This window comes from Pavona decussata, unplaced genomic scaffold (assembly GCF_977016875.1).
Source record: "Pavona decussata unplaced genomic scaffold, jaPavDecu1.1 SCAFFOLD_300, whole genome shotgun sequence".
NCBI lineage: Eukaryota > Metazoa > Cnidaria > Anthozoa > Scleractinia > Agariciidae > Pavona > Pavona decussata.
This window is the reverse complement of record NW_028145697.1, coordinates 6,096,727-6,114,615: the sequence shown is the minus strand read 5'-3', so window position 1 is coordinate 6,114,615 and position 17,889 is coordinate 6,096,727. Positions and strand designations below refer to the sequence as shown.

Below are 17,889 nucleotides of genomic sequence, written 5' to 3'. Positions count from 1 at the left end.
TCTTTACTTGCAGATTTCGAAAAAGCTATCTGGAAGAGGAGATTTAATTGGAGTGAAAGTCATAGCCTTCAGGTATGTAAGCATGGAATGAGTTCCTGAAGTTTGTAAATTGTCCTAAATCCCCTCCCCCCTCTTCAAACGCTGACCTTAGTAGTAGTGTTCTCTTGTTTCCCAAAATATTTCAACTTGCTCGATTATTCCTTTTACGCTCGCTTTGGCTGCTCTCTTTCTCTTTTGGTTTGCTTGTTACTTAGTTTGTTGTTGTTGTTGTTGTTGTTTTTTTTTGCGCTTTTTGATATTTATAAACTTCTTGGACGTAATGATATGTGACTAAATTTAAAAGTATACCATAGTGAAAAGGGAAGTAAAAAATACGGGTGCCGTTGTGAAAAGAAACGTCGATAAATTTGCTTGTTTTCAAACATAAAAAAATAGGTTCGATATTTCATTAAATATCTTAAAGTTATAAGAAATACCAAAAACGTTTGTAATTTCGCTTCTTTCTTTTGTCCCCAGTAAAGGGAGTGTCGTGGCAAAGTTCCAGTTGATTTTTAACAAAAGCGTCGCGCCTGAACAAGCATTTGCCGACCTCAAGAACCAAATAAGTGATGGAAATCTTGGTGGGCTTCGAGTTGATCCTGCATCCCTCCAGCTGGAACAGATACTACGCGTAACTGAAGGTAAGTTTATTCTGAAATTGCAAGTCGCGCGTAATTATGAGCCTAAAATTATCTGAGTGTCAGAGTTCAAGTTGACTTTAATCTTTCCTAGTTTGGCCAACAAGACAAGAAAGGGGAACCATCTTACTTTTATACTTTACACAATTCCACTCTGGAAATAAACAGACTAAAAAACTGTAATAAAAACAAGAACACTGGCTCTGCACGTGCATTATACAGTTTAGTACATTTATTTGCCGTCCTCTTCAAAACAACAACGTGAAATGACCAAATTTAAGGTTTTATGGAGAACGTGAACGCATGATGATTAAATTTTCTTTCTCTTTGTGAAATTTAAAGGCGCTCCTACAACGTTAGCTCCTGAATAGCCCGGCCACATTACGCAAACTGTGAGAGTATAAATCATCGCGAATTTATTTAGAAGACGCGAAGGTAATTTCTTAAGTTCCGTTTCCGTCAGCGTCGTCTTCATCTCTGCTTAAGGTCCCTTAGATTCTGCTTTACTCTGCTGTTGACTCAATTTACGTCCCGCCTTTGACACTGAAGATCATAATTTATTACACAGCAGGCTCAACTCTAATTTTGTAATTCGTGGCTAAGTCTTGAAGCCGTTTAAATCATACCTCTCTCAAAGCTCCTAGTATGTATCCATTGACCTGGAGAAATGTCATTCTCACGAATTGTGGCGTAACCCAAAAAAATTATCAGGGAAAGGTACGGTACTTTTCCAACTTCGAAACTGCCTTCTGAGATGTGTATAAGATCATCTTGCTCTCTCTTTCCACCTTCAGACCCCAACGCAAACCTAAACGGGCCTTACCGGGAAAGGGTTAATAATTCTGGGTGATAAAAAAGGTAACTGTCGAGACAAAATGTAAAAAAAGAAAAAAAAAGACTTATTTTCTCTAAATAAAAATTCGTTTGTACAGAGCCAACCAAGGAATCGAAAGAGCCGAAAATGAGCTATGCCGTCATTATTGGTGCTACCTTTGGAGGACTCCTTGTCTTGGCACTTGTTTCTATCTGCCTGGTGCGCTTCAATAAGAAGAAGAAACGTGGGTTCCGAAAACGGCGTTGTTCAGGGGTCATGCCCTCTGAAGAAGCGTTTCCAAATCAAGAAAAGTATGAGTTAAAAAATACCAAGTCAATGGAAAACATCATTTACTTCGAGGAGGTGGGCGCGTGGGCTACGACCGATAAAGGAAAATCAAATGAAGCCTTTGATTAAAATGATTGCTTAAACGCGCTTTTCTAGATTTTAAAAGACGGGTGAATTTACTATAAAGGAATGTAGTGAACGATTAACCTTTTTGAAGAATTTTTTTTAGTTGAACGTTTGACATATTTAGTGAGGTTATAGACCGTACAGCAACTACTTAGCGCTGTTGTTCTGATTTTAAAGACTATAACTTAGGACTGTTTGACAACTACATATAAAAATGCTAGCTACCACTCAAGGAATAAAATAAAAGGGTAGTAATAGTTTTCTTATGTTCCATTAATTTTATTGTGAGATAAAATCGGAATATCAAATTGCGAAAACTGAAAAGGCTATGTGGAATCCCTTCCAAGCTTTCATGTTAATAGTTTTAGAAGTGTAAGTATATAGTTTTATAAGTATATTTTTTTTAGCAAAAATTAAACTTAATCAGTTAGAATTTCATGCTTTTTTTTTTCTTTTCTCGAGAAGCTACAATATGCTAGAATAATTTTGGAAGCAAACTGTAGCTTTCCATTCACTTTTCAAATATCGTATTTACTTTTATTAACTAGGTAATCCGTCTTCTGTAGATTGCTTTTTCTAGCTGAATAAATTTTTTTTCCGACGACGATTTTTGTCGTTTTGTTTTGTAGCCAACAGTGTCAGGACTGTTAAGGTGCGACTACTCAAATCAGGCCACTTGGAAGAAAGATAGCCAATCCCCTTTAAAAAAAAAAGAATCCTCATGTTGTTGGTTTACGGACCAAAAAGATCTAAGTAGTTAAAAAATACAAGCTAATACATCTGCGACAAAGTTTGAAACAACCATGAACATGCGAACCTCTCAGGAAACTGTTTTATTTTATTTCTTTCTGGTTGGTCAGCGAGAGTCTTTACATTGCACTCGAATGAACGTTTTTATTTGCAGACTTTTTCGAGTTTGACGATACTTCCTGGATCCAAGTTAACATGATCGCCCCAGTTAGAAAATTAATTTGGTCGAGCGAGACTAAGTACTAATTTTTGGATAAACAGACATGGCGGCGATTTTATGTGAAAGCGCGTCTGTGCGGATTCGCAAACAACTTGGCTAGCTATTCGACGTCCAAACACCACAGGAAGGTTTCGGTCGCTTTTTTACCTGAAGTTTGGTCATCAAGAGGGATCACGGATGCAAATTCTGCAGCGAAAAACCAAAATACTGCAACCAACGACTAGCCAACTAGCCAGTACAGTCAACTCTCTCAAAGCGACCAGTTCTCGTAAGCGACCACCTCCCGTAAGCGACCACTCCGTAAACAACCGTTTTGTTTCTCAGTTAAATACTGTTTCAAGAGCTCTCTTGTAAGCGACCACCACTCAAATTTCTAAGGGACCGCGACCACTTTTTAGGCCAGAAATTTGACACATTCTTTTGTTTTCTGTTTCCGGTAAGCGACCACCCAACATGTTCGCGTATGATCTGAGTAACTAATTACTCAAAAGTAACAAAAGTTCAATTTTTCTTAACTTTGTAACTGTTTGAAGCTGTGTTAGAACTTGTGATAAGAGAGATGTCCACGGTCGCGTGTAGAAAAATGACGACCAGTTTCGCCGATATAGCAAGCATTACAGCAAGCACAAGGGAATTTGTAAATCACATGTGAACGGAGTTCTCTACGGGACAGAATCCTTCACTGAGATAATATTTCTTAATATTAACGTGGTAAACACTAATTTGATGTCAAGATTATTACAATAACGATTACCAAGACGGCGTATTTTGCTTTGAGCTAGAGTAGAAAAACGGCCTAAATAAGGTAATTCTTAAAAGTATTGTTTACCCTGTGAAATAGTATTGGAGGAAGGAGGTGTTTGAGTGGAGCCATCTCGGTTAATTACTGTATTCGATTATCGGTAGACGCAGTTATCGATGAGATGAACAGGGAGAAGATTCTTACGCCTTTTTTACTCACACCTTCTGGAGATTCCAAACTCTGTCTTGTAGCATTAAACAATAATGCTATTGTCTTTTATTCTGCGCAGGCGGCACTTGATCTTGATTTTGGAAAACTGTTACTTTTTTTACCCAAACTCTTACTAATCCAAAAAAAAAAAAAAAAAAAAAAAAAACCCTGTAAAAGTAAAACAACGGATAAAAAAGTACAACCAAACCAATGGAGGTATTTACCAGCCAAGATTAAGTTATAACGCACGCGCACGTTTATTTCTAAACATTAACGGCAATTCACAAATCGGATCCGCATTGCAGAATCCCGCTTAATTAACAATTGTTTCGTATGATAATGTGTGGTCTTTTCAATGACCGCTATAAAACTTCTCAAACCATAATTTGATCGTCATTTCTCAATGAACATTAACGAAGCCGCATCGTCCCTGAAAATGCCTAAGTTTTATAGTTTCGAAAGTGTTAGCCGTAAGGTCAGTTCACGAGCGAAAAGAATTTAAAATACGATGGAGAGGATACGGCGCTAAGGACGACAGTTGGGTAAAAGAAGAAGACTGCGACAACTACGCCAGATGTACACTCGAAGGTCAGTAATAGAAACAGATTAACTTCGATTACTTGTCTGTATTAAGTTCGGTTATCATTATCGGACTCCTAATAAATACTCTTTTTCTGATTCAGCCAGAGAAAATGTCATTGACTACCTGGTGTGTGAGATTGAACAGAAGCTTTCCATGAGAACTGCTGATAAACATACCCAATCACAAAAGAAATTCTAAGAATTTCACAGTACGCAATCTTCGCAGTCAATGGTCGAGTTAAGTGCAGCTAGATTCTGTTTCCTAATTAACTTCTTTAAAGCACCTACATATTGTTGTTTTCTGACTTAAGCATCTAATTTGGACCAGAGTAGTGGTCTTACTGAGTGTTTCCCAAACTTGTGGTATGAAGTCAACTCTAGAAATTACAAATTCCTAGTTCTTAAATTGTAATCAGTATTGTTATAAGAAAACAATCTCATTATATGATCCGGGCATAGGCCCCTCTTTACTTTAAACATCTTGCAATCTTCTATTCTACAAGGTTGGTAATTTAGCCCTTCACAGGAGTGTCTCATAAGATAAATCAAATTACCCTGAGACCTCTCTCCTGTATCCTCTCAAGCTTTCTACTGAGAAACACTAGCTTTACAGAAATTCCTTACTGTGCCACAATATGTTAAATATGGGAAGATAGTAGCTTTATAAAGTGATACAGTGATCTTCTTTGTGAGTTGCATATAGCAACACTGTCCATAGAAGTGAGATTAACGCACTCAAACAGCAAGCAATATTACAGTACTAATCTAACGTACGTTCTGTGTCTTATCTGGGGTCTAACATCATGTGATAAACGCGTCTCTTTAGGGACGGACCATTAGAAAAGTGATGAGGGGAGGGGGGGGGGGGGGTGGGGGATTTTCAGTTTGCAGGAATTTTTTTTTTTTATTTTGCTCAGTGCTTGTGCAGGATTTTTTTTTTTTCGGTTGATACCCTCTGCACGAATTTCTTTTTGTTTTCCAGAAAAAAGAAACAAAAAAACAAAAACAAAAAAAAAAAAAAACAAAGCTTTAGTGTCTTTAGTGAAAAACGCCTCAAACAGGAGTGTATGTGCTGAAAATGAAAGCAATTAAATTAAGAATTATGGAAACAAAATTCTTATTTATACATAACTAAATACGTTGAGAATAGTAAGGGCCTTGAGGGTTTCAAACCTGACGCACAAAAAAACAATCCATTTTCCAATATTGATTCTGTCCCAGTTCGTAGTTTCAACGACTTCAGACAGACGTAATACAGCCGCGTGTAGTCATTATGCATCGGCTTAGCTTGTTATCTCAGTATTACTGGTATCACCTTAATACCTCTACTCTCTATAACCCGGAAACCTCTCTAAGCCAGACAGTTGGAGTCGGTCCCGACGATGTGCGTCTTTAATAGAAAGGGTTCACCGCACTATATTCAAAGCAAATTTGTCCTACATCCTGATTATTGCAGTAAAAGCTTTAACCATAAATTATTTTAAAACTATGTCGATTATTGACCGCCTTAATCCTTCAGTAAACAGCAAGTCATTCACAAGATACAAGGTACTTTCGATCACCAGATCCCAAAGCACTTTGTGCGGTTTTAATTTGCCTACAGAGCACTTTGTGGTATTGACAATGAGCCACAGAGCATTTTGTGGTGAATAAAGTGAACACTTGCCCTTCAGTCAGATGCTCCTACAAGCGTTTAACGGGACTTCTTGAAAATGACTCAGTTTTTTTAAATTTTGTAACCATAAAGCACTCTGTGGCCCAACGAATAAAACTACAAAGCGCTTTATGGATAAGCAGATATGCTGGAAGCGTTTTACTGACAAAATCGTTTTTCTTCAAAACTTATTGACCTATTGCTCGTGATTATTGGGTTTACTACCAGTTACTGAAACACAAAACAAAATACTGAGTTGTAGTAAGGGTAAATTCCAGCCACGACACAAAATGTGGGGTTGGTTTGTTGTTCATACAAAACAAACTTCCACAAAAAAATTTAGATTTTGAAAACATGAAAAAGGCCATTTGGGGCATTCTGGAAGAAATTTTCTGTCATTAAAACAATAAAAGGTATTTTCTATAATAATTCCTTAATCTCTTTCTGCAAGAATTTTTTTCCTCCGTCTCGGCTTGCAAGATTTTTTTTTTTTTCGGGCATTTTGGCTCGGACGAATTTTTGTTTTAGTATTTCGCCCCCCCCACCCATCACTTTTCTAATGGTCCGTCCCTTAGGCTTGAACCCTGGAGACGTGCTGAAATGGGTGGGTAATATCGCATCCAACCTTGCGTTTTAAAGTATTGTAAAGTATTTTTTGTAAGTTATTTGCATATTGGTGTATAATTCTCGGACACAAAGCGTTCCAGGAAAGAAAACGTCCAAAAGTTGTTAATACGTTTCTGTCTACTCTGTTAACCTATATAAGACACGTGTAGCATGGAAAATATAAAAAAAAAAAAAAACGAAAATAATAATTTAAAATATAAAATTATAAAATATCGAGCAAGAACAACGAAACTCCTGAAAGCTAAACTAGATTTGACACACACACAAAAAAAAAAACCCATTACATTGGTGGCCGCACAACGTGAAAACTTCAGTGATAAGCTATTTTACGACGACGATTGAGGTTACAGTATATAGAGATTATTTCATAAGTACTGAGATTTATTCACAGAGATGATAGTGATGAAAAAATCGTTCTGTTTTTAGTCACAGCCAATCAGCGACGCGAATGTGAAATTTCACTAGTGAAAAATCATCGTTCGCGGCGTCTGATTGGATCGTACGGGAAGCCACGTCATTCTTGGTGCGAAAACTGGCAAGCCGCCTTTTTATCTTCAAGGTGTCGGAAAGGTTTGTGGACACCGGTTAGGTTGACAATTTTGTTTCAGGACAAGAAAACAAAGCCATGTCACAAAAAACACAATGTGATGTAAAACTTTTGCAAACCTTTTTAGGAACAAATAATGAACTAAGAAAAATTGAAGAAATTCCAGCATTGGAATTGAACGTGCACATGTGCGAGTTTATTATTTCGGTCAGAACCAAAGATGAGCCTTCTTCGCTCCGAAGTCTATTGGAAAGTTTTAAACGACATCCAAAGAAGTACTTCTCTGCCAGTATCATGAATGACCTCGTATTTGAGAAAACAAGGAAAGTCCTCCTGTCCAAACAGAACTGAACGAGTTAAAGAAAAAAAGAAAAGAAAACGAACCAAACGATTCCATAGCTTTAACCAGTGGTGAATTGAATACGCTCTACAAAAAGGCATCCTCGGTAAAGGTATCCTGAAGCGCTTTTAAACACACTCTGGTTAAACAACACCACTGATGTATTTTGGGTTCAGAGGCTGCAAAGAACGTAGAGACATGTACTGGGGCGATGAAAAGTTAAAGGAAACGGCAGACGGCGAGGAATATTTGGAGTTTAATGAAAGACAAATCGAACAAGTACCGGTTCAGACTGCTGCGATGTCAAGACAATTCCGCCTAAAATGTTTGTCACCGATGGATCAGAAAAAGGATCCTGTAGTGGTCTACAAGCTCTACACCCAGAAGAGACCTGACAAAATTAATGAAGACGATTCTCCCTTTTATTTAGCTGTCAACAACAACTTAAAGGCAGACAGAGTCGCTTTAAAGGAAAGAGTGGCTCAAGGTTGGTCCTGCATGTTGGCATAAACAATTGAGTAAAAACATTGCTACAATATGAATATGTTGTTATGGTATCTATGACTAGCTTTACAATTTCCTCTTTTCCCTCTGCTGAAATTTTGAAAAGAAAATGTTGAAGTTTCTACGCTTTCGAGTGAATAAAACTGATTTCATTGTCTAGAAATTTTGAAAAGATGTTGAATTTTTAAAGAGCGTTTGGGTGAATAAAACTTATTTCATTGTATAATCGCTGTTGTCATTATTGTTTGAAAGCAATCTCAGTACTTATGAAATACACAAATAACTTCATGGCTGGTTCGCTTGTACGATTTTTATTCACTCGTTGTGAAGAATCGCAAACTCACTCGTTCGCTGCGCTCACTCGTTCGTTTGCGATTCTTCACAACTAGTGAATAAAAATCGTACGCACTCACCAACCATGAAGTAATCTATATGTTCTTTGCAGCCTCTGAGCCAAAAATGCATCGTGCTGTTTAACCAGACTGTGCTTCAGGATTTCGTGTACCGAGGATGCCTTTTTCGTAGAGCGTATTCAATTCATCACTGGTTACAGCTATCGAATGTTTGGCTTGTTTCCTTTTCTTTTTTCTTTAACTCTTTCTGTTTGAACAGGAGGACTTTCCTTGTTTTCTCAACTACCAGGTGATTTATGATACTGGCAGAGTATCTGTTCTTCTTAAATTGTCGTTCAAAACTTGCCAATAGACTTCCGTTCGGAGCGTCTTCTCTGGTTCTGATCGAAATGTTAAACTCGCACATGTTTTCGTTCAACTCCAATGCTGGAATTTCTTAAACTTTTCTAAGCTGATTCCTGGTTCCTAAAAAAGTTTATAAAAGTTTTACATCTCGTTGTGTTTTTTGTAATGTGGCTTTGTTTTCTTGTTCTGCAACAAAATTGTCAACCGAACCGGCGTCTACAAACCTTTTCAACATCTTGGAAATAAAAACGCGGCTTGCCAGTTTTCTCGCGAAGGATTACGTGGCTTCCCGTATGATCACTCTTCACTAGTGAAAAACATCGTTCGTTCAATCAGACACCGCGAGCGATGATTCCTCACTTTCATCTCTGTGAATAAATCTCAGTACTTATAAAACTAAAAATAACCAAACGTTAGGAAATGCGGGCTAAAACACTTATGAGTCGAAGGATTCTCAATGAGACTTTTGTAGAGCATTGAAATTGGTTGGCCATCCCGTTGGGTGGTTATCATTAAAAAAAACCTGCATGTTTCTGTTGAAGATGATTTTCAGACCGTATGGCGTACTGCGCAATCTTAGGGTTTGTTGTCATTATACGTTAAACCTCGGTTATAGGTTACATGAAGTTTCTAAACAATAGGCGAAATTTATCACTTTGAATGTTTATTTTATATCTCGGCAACCATTACAGCAATATGGCCTTCAATATCCCATTTTAAATTGTATAAAATAGGCTTCTCGGTTAAAATAAAACCTATCGTAGAAAGCCAGCAATTTTATGAAAATAAATCTTTAAATAACCAAAATTAACAAAAAAATTGATTACATCTGAGGAAAAAGTATATTTTTCAAAGTGATATGTAATTGTTTAAAGAATTGAAAAAGAGAATTTTCCGTCTCGTGTCAGCAACATTTCCTGAAAATTTGGCTGGAAAAAAAGAAATCTAAAATTAGTTATTTTTTAGGTATTTCATTTTTTTTTTTTTGCGTCGCATCAAAACACAGTCAAGAAATGCATTTCTCCATGGGACAATAACAGCTGATCAAATTACGAGACCAATTTCGCTTCAAGTGTTCAAATAGCTTTTATCACATCGCTCAAAAGATGCTTTCAGAAAAATTATTGAGCTTTTTACCAAGAGGTACGAACAATATTCAAGAACTAGACGAGATATCAAACTCAAAAAAGGTAGCCTGAGGAGCATATCTTCGCATTTCAAAAACATGTGCTCGATGGCGTCGCTTTCGCTAACAGACGCGAAGGTTTGAATTGTGTTGAGCGCTTGCCTCGATTCCTCGCTGTAGTATTTTAGCTGCCAGTCTATATTGCTTTCTTCTGATCATTACACATCCCTTCGACAGAGTTTGCATCAAGCAAAATATGTCAGCACTGCTTAAATAGTCCGATATTTACCATATGTGTAGAGTATTCACGTGAAAAGAACGTGGTAGACTTCTTTGGTTCCGCTGGCGGTTCGCATCGTATCTCAAATGAAGTTCGTCGAAACAACTTTTTATCGCTTGCTACTCTTGAGTTAAAAAAAAGAAAAAAACTACAAGCTCTACGTCCAAAAGAGACCTGAGAAAATGAATGAAGACGATTCTTCCTTTTACGTAGCTGTCAACAACAACTTTAAAAGGCAGAGTCTCTTTGACGAAAAAGTCGTTCAAGGTTGGCACTCGGATTTCTTTTTCTTTTTTTCTTTTTTTTTTTCCGAGTATGCCTGTGTCTCTTTCTAGAATAATACATCATTCTTAAGGTTGGTCCTGTTGGCATAAACAAACTTAACTGTCACATGAAAACTATAGTTCAAATAGTAGGAATGAGCAACGAACGTCTCCGACATCACAGTGGTAGAAAAAACTATGATTCAGACACTCAGCGAAAATGATATTCCACCGACTCACATCGCTCAATTGTCAGGACATAAAAATCTAGAAAGTATCGAAAACTACAGCAAGGTCTCGACAAAACAGCAGTTACAGGTGTCCAAAGTCCTTAGCAGTGTTGCAGCTGGTACTGCAACCAAGACGTCCTCGTACGAAACAGCCAATCCAGCAAGTTCTGAATCACAGCAATCTATGGCTTTGTTCAGCGGGGCTGTCATTCAGGGAGGCTATCTTTTCATCAACATAAACACAGTTAATCAGTCACCAAAGCTCACACTAGAGGAATCTAGCCCACCCGAAGCGTTGCCACGATGGAAGAGACTTGGGTCTTTGGAAGACAGCGAAGATGAGTAAAAACATCCCTATAATTCGTTGTTATATATAACTAGCTTTACGATTTCCTCTTTTCCCTTTGATGAAATTTTGAAAAGAAACTGTTGAAGTTTTTACGCTTTCGAGTGAATGAAACTCATTTCATTGTCTAGAAATTTTGACAAGATGTTGAATTTTTAAAGAGCGTTTGAGTGAATTAAACTCATTTCATTGTCTAATCACTGTTGTCGTTATTGTTTGAAAGAAATCCCAGTACTTACAAAATAAACAAATAACTTCATAGTTGGCTCGCTTTACGATTTTCATTCACGAGTTGTGAAGAATCGCAAACGAACGATTGAGCACATACGCACTCACCAACCATGAAGTCATCTCTATTTAAAGGATCTTGTATACTTGTAACAGTTCTTAGCCGTCACAGTTAAAATTACATGCAAGCAAGATGAAGGGAAGTTATTATCATAATATTGGCTATGCTACAATATTCTGTGCAGTAATTTGTAGAGCTGAAGGTTGATAAAAAAAAAGGGTTGATTCAGACGTAGTTCATAACACCGTACTTGGTTAAAAAAACCTATTCCAATGTCCATGTTATCTCAGGGTTCTGACACTCCTTTACGCCATTGTCGTATACGTTATATATTTTTGTTATTCATGCATTATTTTCATGTCTAACCTAGAAGGTTACATGTTATTATAAACGATTCTGGCAGCCTAAAAATTTAGACGTTATTTGAATGATTTGTCTTGAAATCTTACATGTTATTTCCATGTTACACCAAAACTGTTACATGCTATTTACAGTTTTCTGATAGACCCCAATTTATACTCTCCATACTGTTTTATCAATAAAATACTAAGTACTCTTTGGTTATTAATCACTGAATTAACAGCATTTCCTGACCTTAAAGCGGAAGGTTTTATAACCGCTATTTGCATGCAAATGTCCAAGGAACGAAAGGACATCCCTACCCTTGCAACAAAAGCCTGGTAAAAAGACTGGTAAGCCTGGTGAAGTCTGGTTCAACCAGGCTTACCAGGCTTTTGGTTTGAACTCAAGTCTGGTTAAGAGTCTGGTATGCCTGGTTTTACCAGCCTTTCCTGGTTAGCTTGGTCAAAAGTTACCTAAAAAGCCTGGTAAAGCTGGTTTCGGCGCGCAAACTAGAACCTGAAAAGCCAGGTAAACTTGGTTTTACCAGGCTTTCAGGGTGAGTGTGGTTAAAACACCGTACCTGAAAAGTAGGGTTAGACGGGTTTTCCCAGACTTTCAGGGTAAGTGTGGTGGGAAAGCATAACCTGAAAAGCCAGGTTGGTCTGGTTTCCCCAGGCTTTCAGGTTAGGTATGGTTGGCAAATCTTACCTGGAAAGCAAGGTTTAGCCTGGTTTTCTCAGTAAAAGGGTGCATATGCAGCTGTAGTAGGAAAACAAACTAGAAAAACAGAGAAGTCTAGCTTATCCCAGCGTTTTTTCACGTTTGCTTTGGCTATGGTTCTACTTTACTACGTTCTATGATTGGGTAGCAAAATGTGCGCAAATTTCTCAACCAATCAGAAACAAAATCATAAATCACAATAATAACAAAATTCCCATTCAAGTTCAGGTAGATTGTAACAACTTTTATTGCAAACTCTTGTGCAATTTCTTACACTTTCCTTGGAATTTAAAACGGAGAATGTACATGTACACATGCTGAGAAGATAAATTCTTGACAGCTACAACCATAAACTTTGTAAAGAAATTGATGGTTAACAACTTTCTGAGAAAAAAATCCTTTTCACACCAATGCCTCGTTGGTGTCAGGAAAATAATACATGTATCATAAATGATCTGATGTTTACTTCATTGAAATTGTACATGTTGCATTATACAACTCTTATCTGATTTTGATGTCAATGATTGCTCTGTTTCTGCTGCTTGGAAATTTATTTTTCTTCTTCAGGAATGGACCTGGAAAAAAGGTGAGGAAATACATGTGTAAATATTAATTTAAAGTTACACAATTATTCAGTGCCTCTTAGAGGATGGGAGAGCCTACAAAAAATGTTTAAAATGCATTAAAATACATCTGTAGTTACTTGCACCTTCATTTTCAGGATCTCAAACTTTATGGCATTTGAGCATGATTACAAACTGCATAATACACAAAATCTGGTTCAAAGTTTTTTTACGGTATTACTTTCCCCAAGGTTCAATGCTTCATAACTTGCAATTCACAACAAAGTTGAATACAATGTTCTAACAATACAGTGTATAATGATAGGTACATGTATTTTCAATCACTAAAATAAATTGTAACAAGGCGGATAAGGATTTTGTTACCCACCCCAATGGTTAAAATGCCTGTTTTGCCTACATATACATTTTGCTGACAAGAAAGAAAAATTTTCTCCACCAACAATGTCCATAGTTGTCAAGCAAAACAAGGGAAGCAGTTAAATAAATATTAATTAAATTGATATTAAAATTATAGCTGAATTGGTCTGCACTGAACATACTTCATGCTAGCTCTAGTTTTGTGACTATGCTTCTTACACCACATAAATGTACTGTAGGTTTGCTTTGGCCCATCAAAGGTGTGATATTTCTTTTAGCCAATGTAGAACAACTCAAGAATCACTGTGTATTAATTCCTGCCAGCATACTGCACTCAGTTTGTTTATGTTGACACTGAATGTCAGTGTAGGGGCCAATTCATTAACCATTGCCAAAGTAAATTTCTGAATTACCCCAATACAGTATGTCTCTTGGTTGACAGGGAAACAACTGACCAGGACATCACCACATGTGAAATCCAGCACTCAGATGACTGTGTCTCGTGAATGAGGTTTACCGGTAAGTTACATTGTACATTGAATTTACATGCATATGGGGTTATTGATTTTGTGTCACCAACTGTGTGTCAAGAGGCTGAAGAAACAGACCTCGAATTCACATACAGTACAATGACTTGCGTTGAAGCTATTGAGCTACAATCCATTCCTTTATGCAAAGTGCAATACAGTAGATGGTACATGTAATTCTAAGTTTTGGCCCGGAGGGTACACATTGGGTATGCTTCATGTAAAAGTCCTTTTAAAGTGTGTATGTACATGTATACATTCAAGAATTCATTTCAATATATACAATCTAGGACAGCTTCACTTAAGTTGAAGTTACAAAGTGGCAAGAGAAGGGGGCTCTCATAAAATTATTAATACCCATGACTCAACATAGCAAAATAATGTTTTCTCTCTGTGACAGAGCCATAGCCAGACTTTTAGGAAAGGCGAGGTGAGCATTGAAAGTGAAAAGGACTTGAGCTTCAAGGGGGAATTTGGGGGTACACGTATGCTCCCCCAGAAAAGAGTGAAATGCAGAAGTTCTGGAACGCTATTTTGAGCTCTTCTTCATGGATACAATGTTCAAAAAAATATTCTTGTTCAAATGTGAAATAGCAACTTTTTGGTTTCTTGCAAGTCAACATTATTATTTTAGCATTGCTCCTGGCATGGCCCCTATGGGACAAGTGTCATGAGGAGATAGTTTACTTTATAAAATGGTGTAAGGCCTGCGTGTCTTAGACTTTCTTTACATGTATATTGGCTGCCTTTCCTCACCATTTCTTGACTAATTTAGTTTCCTGTGTACATTCATAGCTCAAAGGCCATATCTTTGTAAGCGTTCTGCACATGGCTTTTGCCTAATCTCTATATTTTGTAAATTTACTCTGTTTTGTGACTATGCTTCTTACATCACATACATGTAGGTATGGTTTGGCCCATTAAATATATTTCAGCCAATGTACATGAAGAGCCTTTCTTGTAAGCAGAGAATGATGAATTATTCCAGAAAGTGACACAGGCATAAACTGTACTCAGAAAAAAAGAAATCTGAGTGCTCCTATCAGGAGTCCAACCTACATGTAAGACCTTCCGATTATTAGTTCAGATACTCTACCACTGAGCTACAGGAGACTCGTGGGAGCTAAGGCCATGAAACTACGTGTAGGTTCATGGGACAAACATCTTGCATGCTGCTAGGATTTCAATATCGAACGTGTTATCTTGGAATACACTGTATTTTGTAAGAATGGCTGTCTTTTCCATCACCTTGCCTTGCTTTGTTTCTTTCACAGGAGTTTAACACCTTGCCACCCTTTTACCATAAAATTATGCTAGTCACTGACTGTGCTTTGAGTACGCATGATATGAACAGGCAGGACAAAACTTTAGATTCTCCTTTGAAGATCTCATCCCTTTCCGGGATGAGTTGCTCTTAACGCAATGATCTCATGATTCTTGCAGGATAAGAAGCATAGTGGCAAAACAAACTGAATTATGGTAGACATTAAATTCAAAACAAAGAGAAAGCCAAAGCCACAGAATTCATACATGTAGGAAAGAAATGACCTTGGCACTCCTATAAATTTGAAACAAGTGAACACAGGGCTTTGTTCAGTCGTAGAGACTTTAAGCATCGACGACGGGAACGGCAACGGCGACGGAGAAACCGAGGAAAGACTGAGGAGAGGACGCGGTTGCGTCGCGAAATTGGAAGCAGTTAAGCAGGCGCAATACGACGACAACTTCCCTCGAAGAGGATTAAATAGGATGGGTGCTTTCCATTCACCACAAATTTTCGATTTGAATTTTCGGAAATTTCGGTCTCGAATGGAACGGGCTTATTCTCGGTCGGTTTCCACTTTTCGGGAACAGCTGAAAAGGTTGTCCTAAATTTTCGAAAATCTTTTCCGGTAAAGATGCTGTTCCATTCGATTCCCACCCGAAATTTTCGAAAATTTCGTCGAATTGAAAGCACCTATCAAGTCTTCGTTAAAAGAAGTCAGAAATCGATTTTAATAATGAAATAACCGATGAAGAATTTTTACTGCTGTTAACGAGAACGTGTTTGTCGGAGTTGCAGTTTTCCGATGTAAACAATTCAGACCATTTGATATATTGTTAGGTCGTAATAAAAATCACCGATATAACTAGAAATAGCAACTAGATTAACATTAATTACTTCAAATGTTCTGCATCGAAGGCTGGGATTTCAAGAAACGCTTTAGCAGTGCGAGCACGCGTGAGAATTTCGTTATCTTTACATCTAAAAATTTGAACTGAAAACTACGATATGACACAGTGGTTTGTGGTTTAGATGCTATTTTTGAGCAACATAGACTGTTTATTTTTCTCCAGCTTAAACGTAAATTAAAAGTTCTAGACGTGTGTCTTGTTTTTGAATAAGAAAAAGTAATGTTACACTGATGTTAGAGAGAAACATCGATAATTAGTGTCAGACTCGCAAGTCATTTCTAATTTTGCAGGCATCGTCACTAGCTTTCTGTTTTGAAACAGCCGACTGATGGAGTTATTATAGTTTCGGAAAAAATAAAACAAAAACTCAACGCGTACTTTTCCTACGGTATCCTTAAGTGCCAAGCGATATTAAAAATATCATTTTTTTCGGGGCGAAACGGAGGTAAAATATGTGAAATGTTACTCACGTTTTCGGGCAACGCCAAACGAAGCTTTCTCACGTCGGGCCCCGGAGCAGAACGTCTAGATATTTCCCGCCAGACATGCGCAATGTGTCATTTGGGTTTTCCCTCACAATCTCACGTCGCCGTTGCCGTTCCCGTCGTCGATGCTTAAAGTCTCTAGTATCAAATCCTCTCCGTACATCGTATAATGGTAAGCGCACTTTAAGTGTACACAAAAAAGTTAATTAGTCAGAAGACAGAGAGTAAAAGTGGCCATGCCACCAGAGAAATCAGAAGTTTTGGCTGTTATTTAACATGCATGACAAAACAAATTGTGACTTTACCAGGGCCAGTTTTGGATGTCTGCAAACTCACCATTTAGTCCAGTGAATGAATTTGTGATGACTCTCACTTGTAATTTTGAACAAATTGCCCTTTGGAATCAGTGGATTTTTCCCTAAGCTTGATAAGCTTATGCGGGTTAATCCCGGGGATTAAGCTTGGAGGATGCAATCTAAAATGCTTATTGGGGAACTGATTACTTTTCAACTTCAATGTAATAGTAGTTTTTCTACTTCCAAATGCAAGGCAAGTGCCTCGTCTTGCTCATGTTAGCTAGGCCCTGCCTAAATGTAAACATATAATTTGTATTATATCAATATGAGACATCAGCGAACTGGTTAGCCGTTAGTTGCCTGGCCGTTGGAGAAACAACTCGTAGGCGCGAAACGACCCGTTACCGTTTTGCTTTTAAGCTTATATAGAGTTACAGCCGGCCTCACAGAGGAAATAAAGATTTGTGACCTGTTTCTCGTGGAGTCAAAACGTCAAACTTGCTTAAATTCAAACCAACAGCTTTCAATGCCGAATATTGCATTGAGGGCAGAAATCAGTCAAGTTTGAGCTTCAATACATGTATATTTCAAACAAAATGGCCGCCAAAGCAAAGTTATATTACATCGTGTACAGCTGATTTCATAAAATTAAAGATCACTACTGCATCTTACCTTTATAGCGTCATTTAGACCACATCTCCTTGGAATCCTGAAGCTGAAATTAGGCTGCTCAGAGTTTCCACAGCAATCATTAATTCACAGACAACTTTTCATTCCTCTACATTCCCACGAGTCGATATTATTTTTGTTTACGCCAGCGCTACCAGCGGCCAGCAGATGTCAGAGTCACATGTGACTTGAGGAGGCGCGGTCCCACGGCTTGAGCAACAGGCGGTCATTTTGAAGAAAGAGGTACCAGGTACTGGTTTGTAACCGTTTTCTCGGCAAACGAACTCGCTCTGATCGTGTGCAAAAATAGCCTATATGGTAACGGATGAAAATATAGACTATTTTTGCTAACGATAACAAAGGTCAAGACTTTATCGTTCTCGAAGATGACTGTGAGACGATCATTTCTGGTAAGCGGAGC

General features: G+C 37.8%; 1 protein-coding gene, 1 long non-coding RNA gene and 1 pseudogene across 2 annotated transcripts in view; 2 read left to right on the top strand and 1 right to left on the bottom strand.

The window, feature by feature from the left end:
* Nucleotides 1–2,509, top strand: part of LOC146454861 (uncharacterized) — a gene marked incomplete at its 5' end in the record, with an annotated part of 31,852 nt that extends 29,343 nt beyond the window's left edge. Inside the window, 3 exons of the mRNA XM_085095383.1 lie at nt 14–72; nt 517–680; nt 1,610–2,509. Coding sequence (XP_084951509.1) covers nt 14–72; nt 517–680; nt 1,610–1,908 — 522 coding nt within the window. The remainder of the gene's footprint in view (nt 1–13; nt 73–516; nt 681–1,609) is intronic.
* A 5,022-nt stretch (nt 2,510–7,531) lies between these two features.
* Nucleotides 7,532–11,042, top strand: LOC146454860 (uncharacterized; annotated as a pseudogene).
* Nucleotides 11,043–12,598: 1,556 nt separating this feature from the next.
* Nucleotides 12,599–17,600, bottom strand: LOC146454859 (uncharacterized). Its single transcript, XR_014859224.1, has 2 exons — nt 17,472–17,600; nt 12,599–12,950 (listed from the first exon to the last, which is right to left on the bottom strand). It is a non-coding gene; the product is annotated as an uncharacterized LOC146454859 (long non-coding RNA).
* Nucleotides 17,601–17,889: the final 289 nt, after the last annotated feature.